The sequence below is a fragment of the Atractosteus spatula genome, chromosome 9 (assembly GCF_055471065.1).
Source record: "Atractosteus spatula isolate fAtrSpa1 chromosome 9, fAtrSpa1.hap1, whole genome shotgun sequence".
NCBI classification, from domain to species: Eukaryota; Metazoa; Chordata; class Actinopteri; order Semionotiformes; family Lepisosteidae; genus Atractosteus; species Atractosteus spatula.
Window position 1 is genome coordinate 7,242,094 of NC_142714.1, and position 15,479 is coordinate 7,257,572.

General features: G+C 47.3%; 1 protein-coding gene across 5 annotated transcripts in view; it reads right to left on the reverse strand.

The window, feature by feature from the left end:
* The window catches only part of ppp1r13bb (protein phosphatase 1, regulatory subunit 13Bb), a 63,227-nt gene that overhangs the window by 30,910 nt on the left and 16,838 nt on the right, over positions 1-15,479 (reverse strand). For all 5 annotated transcript variants that reach the window (XM_088924901.1, XM_088924900.1, XM_088924899.1 and 2 more), the window contains 3 exons: positions 9,491-9,638; positions 2,926-3,045; positions 355-431 (listed from right to left, as the gene is read on the reverse strand). In XM_088924901.1, the coding sequence (XP_088781027.1) occupies positions 355-431; positions 2,926-3,045; positions 9,491-9,638 (345 nt within the window). The remainder of the gene's footprint in view (positions 1-354; positions 432-2,925; positions 3,046-9,490; positions 9,639-15,479) is intronic.

The window sequence follows — 15,479 nt, forward strand, 5'->3', positions numbered from 1 at the left end:
TAAGAACACGGCACGAAGAAGCTGCAGAGTATCACATATCTTTTCAGATGCACACTTTTTTCGTGCTAAATGTTTCTTCTTAGGCTTGGAACATTAAGAGGAAGTGTAATGGATCCTGATTAGCAATGGCCTAAGCTAACAAGTGGTAGCTGGGCAACAGTGAAATCATAAGAAAGAGTGTACTTTTCCATTGTTTGGTCAAATCCATTTTTGAATAAGGCCCAGTTGTTGTCTTCCTGTTGAAGAATGAACACAAGCCTCAAGGCAGACTTTAGATCCTTAAAGCCAGGGAGAAAATCTAAGAAATACCCAAACCCAACTACATCAAACCCTGAATATTACATTTGTACATACCCCAATCTCGAGCGGCTTCTCCGCAGGCAGGCTGACACCATTTCTTCTGTTGGACTGGTCCTGGGACTGCTGGCCACCTAAAGTGAAATAGGAAGCATTTTCAGAAAGAAAACAAAGAGGCCTTCTTCATCGATGCAGTCAACAAGTCAACTCACGAGCACCATCGATATGCATACAAGTGTTCAAAGGATGTCTTGCTTTAGGGCTCGCAGAGGACAGGAGTTGAGCAGACTTAAGTACAGTGCAAGTTGAGCAGTCTAAACATACTGCAGGGAACTCTATTTCACCTCCTTGCTGGCAGGGAGAGGAAGGAGCTTAGAATGATACCCAAAGAGATACCTGATTAAGAGGCTCACACTCCATGATAATCCTCTGCAGATCAAGGAAGGTCTATACAGAGCAGCCACAGGCTAGACAGACATAGGGCACTAACCCCTGGGCTGTATTTAGCAATACAGAGGCATGTTTGGCCAATTTCAATATGGATTAAAACAGAGCCCAGCGCAATAAACACCAGGCAACAAAGAGTAGCTGTTTGAAATCTTGCTGCCAAACCCAATTTGTCACCTTCTTCGACATCTTTGTACTAAAGGAAAGTGTATCTGAGACAACCAAACTCACACCACATCAAACCAGATCAAACTCGAGCTCATATCTCTTTTCACTGATAACCAATAAAAACTCCAGTTATTAACCCAGTGAAACCCCAGCAGGGTGGGGTTTTACACACGACTCTGACAAAGAAGCTGATAAAGTGTGTATTATTGAGCTAACCCGACACCCAGAGAAACAAGAAACTGGTACGGGCTGTTAAAAAAACAACAACAAATTACTAAATACAAAAGAACCAGAAAATTCTTACACATTAAGTTTCCTTGCTCTCCTCAACAGAAGTATGGGTATAATTCACAAATGAGGCACAAAATCCTATCACTACACTCCAAGGCTAATCAATGCAATTGGTGATGGACTCCAAATTCTAGAGAACATGAGACACGAGTCATAGAAAAAAACAAAACAGACATGGGAACTGAAGTGCACACTGCGCATTCACACGAATGCAGTAAAAGCATACAGAGGTTTCTTTGAAGGTCTAGACTCTTTCCACCAGCAAACGGCACGCGTAGCGACAAAGCGCAGGCTTGGAGGGCGAGACCCACACGAAGCTGGGGTCATGGGAATTCTGCGAAAGCCGGGCCCCTGGCACAGGTCTGCCTCGCTTGATCCCTTCATGCCAGCGACCGGGCCTTACAGGATTCCCCCAGAGCGGATGCCTCGAAAAACCCCCATCTCCAACATCAAAGGGCTGTGCAGGTACTGTACCAGCCAGACCATGATCCACACACGCCGCACCAAGCTGCGCTTGAAACGCACAAACGATTTGGGATGCTCAAAGACAAAGTGGGGGAAAAAAAATGCTTAATTTCTCAGTAAAAAAGGTAAATCTAGCTTTAGCAAGAGAAGAGTGTTGGAGTGAAAGGTGGACTGCTGTCTTCACCTGTCTCCACCTGTCTTCACGCCCGCGTGCCAATGTCACTACTTCATTAGCCTTTTACCTGCAGCAGTGATGTAAGGCCTTGCAACGGTCCAAACCACAAAATGGCTAAACTGCAGAAATAATGGCACTGTTTTTCCGTCATCTGGATATGACATAAACATCTGTTTAGCCGCAATCTTTACAAAAAATATCTACTGACATCTCCCATGGCTATGGGGCTGTTGTTTTTGTGTTTGTTTCCCCTCTTGTGTTCAAATGTGCAGTTAACTGCCTGAGCTAAAAATAGCGGCAGGCTCCTATTTTTGATGAATTCTCCCAGTTCGGCACCCAGTCATTAGCGTTTGGTAATCTTGGCAGCTGTGTGCCGAAAATAAATTGTGACCTTGTATTCAAAGAGCTGGAAAAGGGCACGCTCATATCAGCTGTTTGCACCATAATCTATAGCAGCACACGGAAAAAATGAAGCCCTGCACTGCTTACTCCATCTGACTGCTCTCTCTCGAGATACATCAGCAGTGACCTGTGACCTCATGTCAGAACAAAAGCGAACGATTCTTCTTCCTATCTTTAATATGTGAAGGTCCTACTGTCACAGCAACATCGTACATTTACCAATTATAGATGCAAACCCTTCTGTTTCATACATCTACAAAATGAGATGCAAATTTAAGTGCATGTTAGTCAACCTTCACACAAACCATCATGCATACAAAAAAAGGTACAGTATGTATGAAGCCATTCCAAGGTCTCACCCAGTGCTGCATCTGTTTCAAGCATTTGTCACTGGTGTCAGGTGCAAGGGTGAGGGGGGGTCACTGCTGGTGATTTTATTAAGACTGAAGCTTATTAATGGGACAGCTGAAGCCCTCAGCTTACTGCCGAGACTCTTTCTGCACCACACAGGCTTCGTGGAAAAAAAAACATGACACGCCGCACGATAAGTTAAAAACAAAATCCTTCACAACCACCAACACACTTCAGGAAAAGCCTGATCGCGGAGCTCCAGGGATAAGTTCAAACTCCTCCTCCCCAGAAGAGGACGCCAACGACGCCAGAGCCGGTTGGATACCCACCCTGCTCGCCGCTCTCCGTGGGAGATTCTTCATGACGCAGGAAAAACTTCACTTCCGGCCTCCGAGGCCCCCACTTCTGCAGGTGCTCGTACATCATGTGGTCGAAGGGTATGGCTCTCTCTGTCGGGGAGAGAAGCAGCGCACACAGTCAGACCACAGGGGTCACGGTCTGCAACAGTGCGACGCACCTGTGGAAATCGCACCACACCCCAGTCCTAACCTCTCTCCCATCACCAACTGTCCCCAGAATGAGCCGCATTAAACCGATGAACCCGGGTTCAGAGCTCTGGTTCCAGAACCATCAATAGCACCATGTACTGCACTTCGTGGCTCTGTCTGCCAGGGCAGAGTCAGTACACAGTTAATGCACTAATCATCGGGGATGCATCCTTGCTTGTCCTGCTTGCTGGGCAGCCGATGAGAGGGAAGACGACAGACCAGGTGCTCTCTGCTGTGGCTGCTCCAAATTCGCTATCCCAGCACAAGCAAAAGTCTTCAATCCCCCCCCCCGCCCCGACACACACACACACACACACACCTGCATCCTTCTAACCAAACAGTAAAGCTGGGCCCCCACCCCCACCCCCACCAGAGAGAAGAGAAACATGAAAAAGAACCACAACAAAGCTCTGCCTGTCCTCAGGACAGGAAGGCACATGAATCAGATCAAAAAGCAGCAGACCTGACATTACACCATGGAAGTGGTATTCATGGGGAGCTCCAGAGGAGGAGAAACATCGCACAACAAAAGGATCTGAGAGGGCTGAGGCTTATCCAGAGCTACAGGTCCTGCAGGTCCTACCTGTACAGGTGATGCAGTCACAGTGGACAGCCTGTTTTCATTACTATTTAAGATCTACGCAATAAAAGCGAACAATTCCAATCCTTGGTTTAAATGTAAAAGTGTTATTGACAGCCGACTGAGCAAACGCTCAGCCAGACTCAACTGAGCCCCGTCTGACCACTTGTTCTTCTGCACTTCTGCATTTTTTCAGGTCTCAACTCCAAAGCTGCTGAAAACAGAACCGTGGAATTAAGATTCCTTTAAAGGACTGTTAACAACGTGCAGGTCGCACGGGTGAAATTCAACTCCAGTAATGTGAGCAGGGGGCGGAGACTCTTTGTCATGACGGAAGAAAGACGAGAGAGAGGGAAGCAAGTGGACATCCACAGGCCACCACGACCGGCACACGGGTCTGTGTGTCTGTCTCGTTAGAGACAGCGGAGAGCAGACAGCCTCGGCAGCACTCAGAAGTCAGAAACACAGCAAGAAACAGAGGGAGCTCAAGTTATTTCTTTCATATCTCTACAGGTATCGAACCCCTGATTCCAGCATCACTGCTGTCAAGCGCAGTCACCAGAGGAGTGTTTTATCAGTGGAACAACACAGTAATCAGCACTGGGTTAGGCTACCATTTCACTTTTTACTGCTTGTTTTTTAGATGGCTTCTTGCAGAGTGGCCAGCCCAGTGTACTGTAGGTCATTACACACTACACAGGCAAACCCTGGCTCTCCTGTTGTGGAAGGCAGCCTATTGTGTACTTTGAACTGGATCCCAAATTCCACGTTTTAAAAGGTCTGCTTTGAAGAACGCTGGAGTGAAACAGGGCTATTGAAATGCAAATCTCCTAAACTCCCAGCACGTTTTAATTGAATTCAGTCCCTGTGCTGAATGTGCAATTTAATCTAAATATTTCAAGGCTGTAGTGTGACCTTCCACCATAACTTTTACTGTAGTTAAAAAAAAACTGCTTTCTCATCTGTTTCCGATTCAGATTTTCTTTTTTTTTTTGCTTTGTATTTAATTTCCTGCCTGCACTATGGACTGCACTGTCAGCCTGACACTAGGAGTGACATTCTGGACAGATTTCCCTCACGCTCAGCTCAAATCTCTTCCCTAGTCAACGTCTTACCACACTGAAATGGGACCACAAGCAGACTCTGTACGGACAGTGCACACACATGTACAAAAGATAAGAGGAAGAATATAAGAACACATACTTTTTGTTTGCGTCCAGCGTTTTGAAGCTTGCAGCCGTTGCTCTTACGTGCTGTTCAACACCCAAGCACCGGATTCAAAACACTTAAAACAGGTGTTTCCTTCACGATGCGATGAAAGGTCTGAAGAGCCGGGCCACGGCTCAAACACCACTTAAACTGCAGTGAGCATCTGAACGATCTTTCGGTTAAATTCAGGCAGAAACGTTTAATGACTGAAATGAAATCAGTGAGGGAAACAATCAGAGAAAATAGGTTCACCTGCCTCTAAAACTTTTCGGCAGAATAGAACTCTTTTCACAACAGGTTCTAACGGGTCCGTTTATTTAATGAGCTTTCTGTGTGCGCTGTATCGGGGAAAAAATAGTCACAAGATCTGAAACAGCGGTTGCCGTGCAGTTCAGACACATTACGGTAACAAAACAAAGGAGTTCTGGGCGGAAGGGCCTCTCACTGTTCCAGCACAGATAACATTGTTGGGAGCACGACGAGGGCCTTACTGAGAACGCGACTACCAAAGCCAGCAGGGACAAACTGCGGTTTTCAGAGAAAGCAAAAGCTTTTGGAGAGGGGAAAAACAAATCGTTCTGAGGAAACGCAAGTGAAAAAAGGTGGCGGCACCAAATCGAAAACCCCTGGAGCTGTGGAAGGAGGACATGGCTGCAAGCACGTTCCTTCGCGCTCACCATGCAGGGGTTACCAAAACACGAACACATCACACATCAATCTCACAACGACTTTCATGACTGACATTCTTGGGTTTTTTTTACATGCAAGGCCGGGTCTTAAAGTAGAAGAAAACCCCAGTATCACTCACCTGCTCTCCCTTAAGCAAAGCTCAGCTGGCAGGACCCTAAGCGCAGCCTGGTTGCGGGCGCGAGTCGCGGGGGGACTGAGCACAGAGCACTGGGGGAGGACGGGCCAGCCGCACGCCGAGGAGGGCCTCCTGCTCGCGACTCACGTTTTACAAACAGAGCGAGACATGATCTCAAAGCAGACCGCTGACTCACTTCCTTCGAGCCCCCCAGCCAAGACACTACGGGCGCAGGTGAGAGGGGGGCCCGCGGAGGGGGGCCGAGCGAGAGGCCTCTTTAAGGAGATCAGCGGAGCTCGCACGTGGCGAGACATGCCCTCAAGGAGGGAGACTGGCTCACTCTGAGAATTCCCCTTTCGCGAACTAGACAGGTGAATCACCTCCTATATCACAGCACAGAACCGGGTTCTGCACATGACAAGCTGGGTAACACTCCAAAAATCCTTTTGAACCAAACTAATTCAATGACCGTCTGTAAAAATGACATGCCTATAAAATCATCCCGGCCCCTTGCTGACAGACGCTGATCTCACTCAACCCAGACTGCTTTGTTCCTCTAATCTTAATGCCACTCTACCACTGTCTTGGTCTGAATGGGATGCACAGCCCAGAGAAGGCTCTCGAATCTTCTTGCATACCCATACAAGAAGGTACTGACCCATACACATTTTATACCTGTTCACGCATCAGAGGCAGAAGGATCTCTACATTTCAAGCAAATAAGACACTCAGTCTCAAGTCATGCAACACTCAAGCTGGGGGATAAGCTCGTCAACAGAGGGCAATTAACAACCGCAGTTTTGTCTCGGTCAAAGACCCGAAGCTGGGCAGGCTGGGCTTTGGGAGAAACCCCTGGCGCGCCCTCTCCAGCGATGAAGAAGAGAGGGACGAGCAGGTTGGGATCGACAGGTCTGAGCAAGGGAGCCACGAAGAGACAGCTGCAGGCTACGCATTCCAGCAGGCTGGCTGGTGCGCTGCGGGGAAGCCAACCGAACACGCTACCGCTTCATGTGCAAATCCGCCACAGAGGACGCCGGGGGGGTTTGCCTAACAGGAAGGAAGACCCACGATAAAGAGGGAAGATGTGTACTCCATATGTAAATAAGGTGAACCAGGGCTGCCCCCTAGGATTTTCTCAGGTAAGGACGGATTCATGGGGTTGGATTTTATATGCAGCCGTGGGCCGCCAGTATTTATTATTTTTTTGCTAAAAAATCCATTCCTGAAACAGCAAAAGCACACAGGGAAGGAGGAGGGAGGAGGAAGTACAGACTCTGCCCCCCTTTCATCCACCTGTCTTTTAAAGTGTGTCAGGCTACACCACCCTGTGCTGAATGCAAGTCTGTTGCCAACCAGAGGAGGGGGAAACCCTCACTGAAGGCACTGCAGACCTCCTAGCACCCAGAAAGTGGCAAGGGACGCAGCATTGCCAAGAGATCCCTGCTGACTAATCCCACCAAACTCTCAGGACTAGGCGCTTGGAAGAGGGTCATTGCTGGTTGAGCCACTCTGGAACCCTGCAGACTATGCTTAGACTGGAAAAATAAATTCATGGAGGAGAGTAGGAGACCAACCACGTCTCCTAGGAGACTATGAATCTTCAGATCACGGAGGTTTAGGAACCACTCAGATATTGGTTAGGTTGCAGTAAGGGCACAAAGGCTCTGTGTGCCCGATTTTTAGGAGACGACTGGCAGGGAAGCAGAGAAATGAAACGTTTTGCCAAGAGATGGAATGTGGAAGAGGGTGAGGGTGGGGACACTGCAGATTCCTTTTCTGGCAAGAGTGGTGAGTCAGGACAGACATCTGCAATCTGCTCTCAAAACACCAGCTGTTCCCCCAGCCAGGTGGAAGCAGGGGGCAGCTGAGCTCCAGGGGGGGTTAATTGACTGGACTAGAAAAACAAAACAAGTCTGTGGGTCTGAGAATCAGTGACATCCTGACCTGCTTTCTCCTCCAGATTCTAACAAAGACCGACAATGATTCTCATTGTTTCAGGGGCTAATGCATTTCACTGGTATGAACACGTGAGCTCTGTTTACATAGAGAAGGGACCTAAACATTACCAGCACAGCGGATCTGTAGCTAGGGAGGCTCTTCAGCTGGCATTACTCCCCCAGGGTAAGTCAGCAGTCATATTTAGCACCCTGAGCAGACATTTCCACTATGACATAGGATGTTTATAATTCAAACACATGCATTAAGATATGCATCATTATTGCCATTTCTATTGCAGTGCAGTCATAGAAAGCAGAATAAAGTGTAGGTGGGGCTGAATGGGCAACCCGAGGCAAGATGGCTATCTTGAGTGTCTGAACACCTCTGTTGGGGCTCCAGGAGCCACACTGGACCTTGTATACAGGGTCACCTTGTACCCCCCGGTGGACCAGCTGCAAGATTAACAGAACTGCAGGGAGTCATCCATCCAGTGTCTGAAGGCTTGGCTTCACCAGGGAGGAAAAACTGCATGTGTGAGGCAGGAAGCATGGCTGGGGACAGGAAGAGAGAGTCTATAGTGAGAGGGGTCTGTGCTGTGGACCTGTCAGGCTGCAGGAAACACCTTTCTCTGCCAGCACTGACTTCATGTACAGCAGAAGACAAGACACCCCAAGACAAAGGCTGTGCTACTGATTTAAGGATTACAGAATTTCCTGTCCAAACCTGAAAAGGTGGGCGTTCACCCACACTTAAGCCTCCTCGGTGCCAGTATCAATTTCAATCGATGTGTGCGATGCTTTGAAGAAAAGTCCATCACAAAAATGCAGTGACTAACTGTGAATTGTAAGCCAGTCACACATTACGCAGCAGGGACGGTGGAGAAAAACGAACACGTGCGAGATATCAAGACCGATTTCAGAGGAAAAACCCCTGTGAGTCAGCTCCAGCTCCACAAGGGGTCAGTGTGGAGCAGAGCAAGAGAATCCAGGAAGAGACCAGAGCACAACGGAGTGAGGAGAGGTACCTGCAAACACACAGTAAGCTTTACTTTCCCTCTCCATAAAAAGATCACAGCAGGACGGGAATGAAACCATAACTCTAAAAAAGAGTCTTTAATCAAGTAACTTTTCAATGGAAATCGCTGCTCTCTCCCAGTACTCTAGCACAGGGAAAAGAGGGATCAACAACCTATAGGATTTTAATTTCTCTGTACACATCAGATTCCCGGTCTTGTGAAATACAAAGCTCTTCTGTATTACAAGAAGCACCTTTCAAACTGAACTATGCAGCATTTTTAAAATGCTTCCACAACCATAGCACAAACACTGACCTGAAGGTTACCTATAAGAAGAAATGCATAAATTACTTATGTGAAGAGTGTTTTTAAACTAAAAACTGGGGAATTTATTTTTAGGAGGTATTGTATTACCTTACACAGCAACTATACACACATATGGTATAACCCACTGAAATTAAAAACTTCTAAAATTACTTTCCCCCAGTTTGTTCTTAATTAAAATATAACCCCTTACACGCATATTTGGTAATAGCAAGGCATTACTTTATAGACGTAACTTTTCCCTGCACTGGGTAGAAATGCCAGACCTGTGCATTAAAGTCAGTAAAGATGAAAGATTCAAACACACCAACCACTGTGTTTCTGCATCTACTCTTTTTTTACAGGCTGTCCTCTCACAGTGTTGCATCGTCATGTCAGAGCTGCTCATTCCGGTAGGGCAGGGCTCAGTGTGATCCTTTCCCAAGATGCTCAGCAGCGTGCCGGGATACCCGGTGAGCGTTGGTGGTGCCCTTACCATTGCCTCTCCACACCTCCGCCAGGTGGCAGCCGGTCTCGCCCGGCTCCTTGCAGAACTCCACCACGTCCCGGCAGGTGGTCTCCGGTGTGATGGGCACCTCCGTCAGCACCTGCTCGCTGTTGCTCAGGTACACAGTCAGGATCATCTGGCAGGGAGGAAGGAGAGAGAGACTTTGTAAGAACTTCTCCTGGAGAAAGGAAAACAAAAGCTCGGTGGAATCAAGGGAAAAACAGTGCACGGGATACAAATTTGACTAACTTTTTTCACTCGCAGCAGGACACTTTGCTGGAGCAATCTGAGCGAAAGGTCTTCATCAAAGGTACAACAGCGGCAGCTACAAACCCTAACCCTAGAACCCTAGCTCTAACCCTAGAGCCCCAACCACAGCTCCACGGTATGGTGCAATGTTTGGCAAAGCAGGAGAAACCGCTGCAAAGCAAACACACAGCGTAGTACAGTACAATGTGAAATTCCCACGCACGCGTTTGTTACGGCCGCAACTCTGAAGAGACTACACCCTTTAAAAACGAGGAACAAAGGGCAGGGACTAAGGCATTTCAGCCACTGGCACAGCCTTGCTACTTTCTCTGTCAGCTGAATTCTCAGCATTTAGGAAAAGAAGACTCTAGGGTCCCTGTGGAATTCTGTTTTTGCAAAGCTTCCAGAGGTGTAATGTTTACAGACTTTAATTGCTGCTGCTGGCACACCAGGCCCCTGTTCATGAAGATGGTAGGCTGCAGCGCAACAGCACTGATTCCTGCGGTGAGCCCGTTGTTTACTCCTCGCTGCATGTTATGACTAGCAAACGGCAAACCGTGAGATTAACCCACAATTTAATTGGCTCAAAATAACTCTTAACTGCTGATGCGCTGCTGCAATTTTATTACTGCGCAAGGCAAGTCACAGAACATAAATAACACACGCACACAAATAAACCTGAGCCAACAAACACACCCACCCTTAACAATTCAAGTCTACCCATTGCTGGCCCACTTCCAAGTCGCTTTATGGCTGCAGCCAAGCCCGCCTCTCTCGAGCTCTGTCGGGTTCGTGATCTGCTGACACTGGGAAACGTGCACTTGTCAACTTAATTTGGATTAAAATGCATGCCACAGCTCGTCCCCGAGGTTGTGATCTGACACTTGGGCGTGCTCTCATTAGCAGGTGGCCTTGACAGGGCGAGGCAGAGAGAGATTAATAACCTGTGAAATGCAACCAAATATCTGCGAATCATGAACTGCGACTGAGTCCAACTACCAAGAGCCAAACTCATTTTGTAACCAAAGATTGTTTAACACATGTGTCCGGGCTCAGGATGTAGTACTTCAGTGCTATTATATTATTTTTTTGGAGAGGGAGGGAGGGTTCCTGCGACTCACTGCGTTTGACCAAATGGTGGAGAAGTACTTAGCAAACGATGACAATGCCTCCCCCCCCTCCTCTGCCAGAGTTCAGAATTTTGCAAAAGCTGCATCTTTATCAAGTGGAGTCACAGGGGAGACTACTGTGGTTTCTAACTTGGGGTGATTCTCTCCTTTTCATGTACACATTTCTACAGGTGCTCATTTCTTTTCTTCTGCAGGCATACTAGCAGCTGTATAAAAATCCACTCACTAACAGACCACAGTGCAATACTGGATGGGCAGAAAGAGCTGCTCACACACTGCATTGCCCAAACCAGCCAGTAGCCCCCCAAAATCTACCATGTGGCTAGGCCTCTGAGTGATGTATCTGAGCTTTAGAGTCGTGGAACATACTCACATTAGTGCCTCATGTATTGCATTATATTGTAATCCACAATTATCCTGCACAACACTCCTCTATCACAATGCACTGAATCTGGCTGAAGGCACGATAAACTGCTGTAAGTACTGATCTGCGCTGATGTGCAAAAACTGAAACGGTTGCAATCTCCCATCACAGACACATGCACAAAGGCAGGCAGTGGGGATCCACTGGAGGAGAGCAGTGGGAGGGGAACTCCGCTGGGGCAGCACTGGTGGGAGAAAGCCCATCACAGTCCAGTGCCCCCGTCAGCAGAAGGCTGAACAACAGACAAGGGAATCCAGCGAGTCAGTCACAGCTACACACTGTCGCACGCTGCAGGGAGCTGCCAGGGCTGCTTCGTGCACAGGGAAAACACAGACCAGTGGGCTGCTGGAAATCTCTAAAGCTTCAGAAAGACTGACGTCAACAGCACATCGTGCAGCCATGCCCATGTTACAGTACAGCTCAGAGCTATTAACACGTCTCTGAATACCATACGGCATGATGAAATTTTCAAGCCACTGGTGCACAACCTATCTGAAACCATGCGTTTGTATTTGTGTTAATGCAATTGACAAATAATGATACAAGCAATAATGTATAGTAGGCTACTGTGATAACCAACTGCATTTCATTGTTATTCAGGTGCATAAGCATTTTGCTTTAAATTGAATTTATTCCTGGCATGCACAAGCCATTAATGTCCATTAAAGCCCTTTTCTAAATACCCTGTACTGCTTCAGAAGTGGCAATTTCAGTTTTGCATAGGATATTAAACAGCTTGCACATGCAAGAAAAGAAGATTTTTTTAGACTCAGTTATGGAGAAAGAGAGAAAGTGCAATGCAGAACACGGGGACTTGACTGCCTCCTGAGATTCTGTGTACTCATTCGAACTCAAGGAGCAGCTTGAGTCACATTATTGCAATGGACCTGCAATCATTTTTCAAAGACTTCCCAAGACACCTTAAAACTATCTCTACATATTTTCAATTATTTGTGGAGCAGACATACACAACATGTAGGTTTGTAAATATACTGAAAGGCCAGGCTCTAATACGACCCCTCTTCCCACGTAAACCTATGTACACATATTTACTTAATGAGCAGTCCAGAAGTGACACTGGGTCCTTTTCCACATAAATAATGAAATATTCTGAACACAAAAGCAAGGGAAGACCTCCTACTAAAGGGCTCATTTTACACAGTTCCCACATGTCACACACAACTGAGCAAATCACAAATAAGTAAAACAATCTGCGCACAAGGTCAGATGGGAGACCTGAAGTCTGAAGTGCAAGGTAATTGAGCTGGAAGTTCAATACAAAATGATATTGTGGATTTACCTGAGTGATCAGAAAATGATGATCCAGTTGGATGCCTGAACAAAGCAATCCCTTAGGGCTTCCCAAACCTGGCAAAAAAGGACTTACTGTATTCATTGAGAGGATGCACTGGATACATGGAGAAGACTCTTCTGGAGGTTGTGACAAGCCCTGGTTGTATTATTTTTGAATCTCCCCAGACCCTAAACAGACTATCGGCCCCTGCAGGCTCAGCGCAGTCCCCACTTCCTCTGTCTCAACGAGTTTGCAATAAGCGAACAGCCTGGCTCTCTCTAAACTCTCAGCAACAGCAGCTGTGCCCAGATGAAGAGAGAGGGGTCAACTTCATCATAATGGCCCATGACACCCACTACACACAACCTCTTCTGTAAGCCAATCAGCCGAGAGAGTGTGCACGCACAGGTATTAACACCGACGTGAAGACCATATCTGAAAGAGTGTTACCCCAGGCAGTACAAGGACTAGTGAGGAGATCAGAGCTGTTTTCATAAACCACATGACATCACCTATTCAATCTAAAACTGCCCAAATAAAGATGTTTTGAGTTTAATTTCACCCAAGTGACGTACAGAAGAGTAAATGAATTCAAAATGAGTGTTAATGGGAGGTCTTCACAAATATAGAAACACAAAACCCCAAGAGCCTGGTGTGGGACTGCAGCTGGAGCTCAGCAGCGTGTCCAGTGTGTTATTCCTGGCAGACAGGAAGGATTCCAGGCTGCGCTGGGGTGCACGCCCCTCACATCAGGCTGAACACAGAGCCTACTGTGCTCACAGCTGGAGCAGCACACTCCTCCACGCAGGGCCACAGCAAAGGCTGCAGCACCTCTAAGAAAATTACAGCAAGAGTCATCGGAGGGACAGATTTATTTGTTCACAAAATTTTAGTTTGAGCAGAGGGGCTTTCTTTCCTGAGCTGCAGGCGCTCTCCAAAAACCAAATGGCGTTCCCCAGCGTTAAAAAAAACATACATAAAAAGGAATATCAAAAGTGCTCTTAAGAAAAAAAAATTCCATTACTGCACCAATGTATAGGGGAAAAAAAAGTCTCCGGATAATCACTTTAAAAAATGTCCAAACGAGCAGATGGGCTAAAACAGAAAAACACACAGAGATGGCCTCAGCGCTGCGCTCTGCAGATACAGCTTCAGCTCAGTCTGTCCTCCCACCCCGAACGGAGAACCCCGGATAGCCCAGCTCCAGCGGTCAGCTCCCATGACCCGTCCAGCAGGCCTCTCTCTGCAGAGCCCACACCTCCAACGACAACAGAACACAGCTAGTTCACTGCCGTTCAGTCAAAAGCAGCAGGCGCCTTAAAAAAGAGCTCCCTCCTGGTTTAAGGTTTTAGACAATTCGACCCTCCCTGTGCTGAAACGTTGAATATTTCCCAGGCACTGGGCACAAGCCCCGCGAGAGCAAACGCAGCACCACATTCTGCAGACCGACCGCCAGCAGCACAGCTCAAAACCCTCCTCCGCGCCCCAAGTCAAGCCGCCACTCAAAACAAGAGAAACAAGAGCGCGTCATCTTCCACCTGCAGGTACTTACAGACCCAGGAGGGGGCGACACCTATTGAGGCAGGAATTAAGGCACAAATAAATAATCTGATTAGAGGGATGCAAATCCACCGCAGGGCCGGTCCCTGCGGCCCGTGGGAAGCAGGATAATCCCGATAAGCCTAACGACGGGGATTTTCCCTGAACTGGGCGTCTGGAGAAGAACGTGGAAAGTGAAGAGTCCCAGAAAGTACCGCGAAGTTCGGTCCTCTGTGCTCCTGCCGTGGTGAGCCACGCAGCGAGATGAATCCCGCCTCGCTCAGGAGGGAAATTCGCACTGTGTCGGGTTAGATGTACTGGCAAGAAGGCCGTCCTGGCTGAGGAGCTGCTGCACTGTGGGAGACAGTGACTGTGCCGCTGGGAAAAGCTCCCCAGACAACCCCGCTACTTAACTCCATGAAAACGTACCCAACTATCAGTTTAAGATTCTTTCAAATTACTTTCTTCAGCATATTTAAGTACTGAACTAAACCCCACATCTTTCAGGAACCGCTTGCTTGTGAATAACTCATGAGAACTCAAAACCTCATAGCTGTTAGTTAAAGGCTCCTGGTCAATAAAGCTGTCCTGCATGTTAACTGCATGAGACGGTCCGCTGAAGATGAATTTCATGCGCGGTGATAAACCTCTTGACAGGTCTTGCATTCCCACGCAGGGAACGGAGACGCTCTGCGATCCCAGTGAAAAGAACAGGGAAGCAGGAAGTATCGGAGTGATCCGTGCGGTGTTACGGCTACCTGCAGGCTTTTACTGTCCACTGGCAGGACGGACAGCTCCGACGCAGAGATTTGCAACGGGTTATGTTCTGAAATGTACCACACTGTTAACAAAGGAAACTTCTGACGACAAGAGAGAACAGAGTAATCTGGAATCTATCATGGAAATCTTCAAACTCAGAATTCAGAAGTGCTATCACCATTACGTCTGTTTTGAGTAAATAGAATTCACGCTTGCAACATGATACAGGCACAAAAACACGACTCCCGAACCGGTAACAAACGATACGTTGTTAAACACCTAATATAAGACACCATCTTTGTACTACACAGAAGAAACTATTAGGGAGCTAGACCGTATCCGAGTTTACGTTTTGCGGATTAATTCATGAAAATGCTAATGATTACTACACTGGCAAAACTACCTGATAAGCAGTTAATGATGTTTAATGTAATGTAAACAGAGCTCCTTAGAGACAGATAAGAATAAGCACAGCAATTTCGAACTCCTGTCTGGGTCTGTGAAAGAGTGCAGTTTTGATCATTATAATACCAGTTTTTGTTCCTTTCATGCGAAAATGGCAGAGCTGCTTTTTTTTTTGTG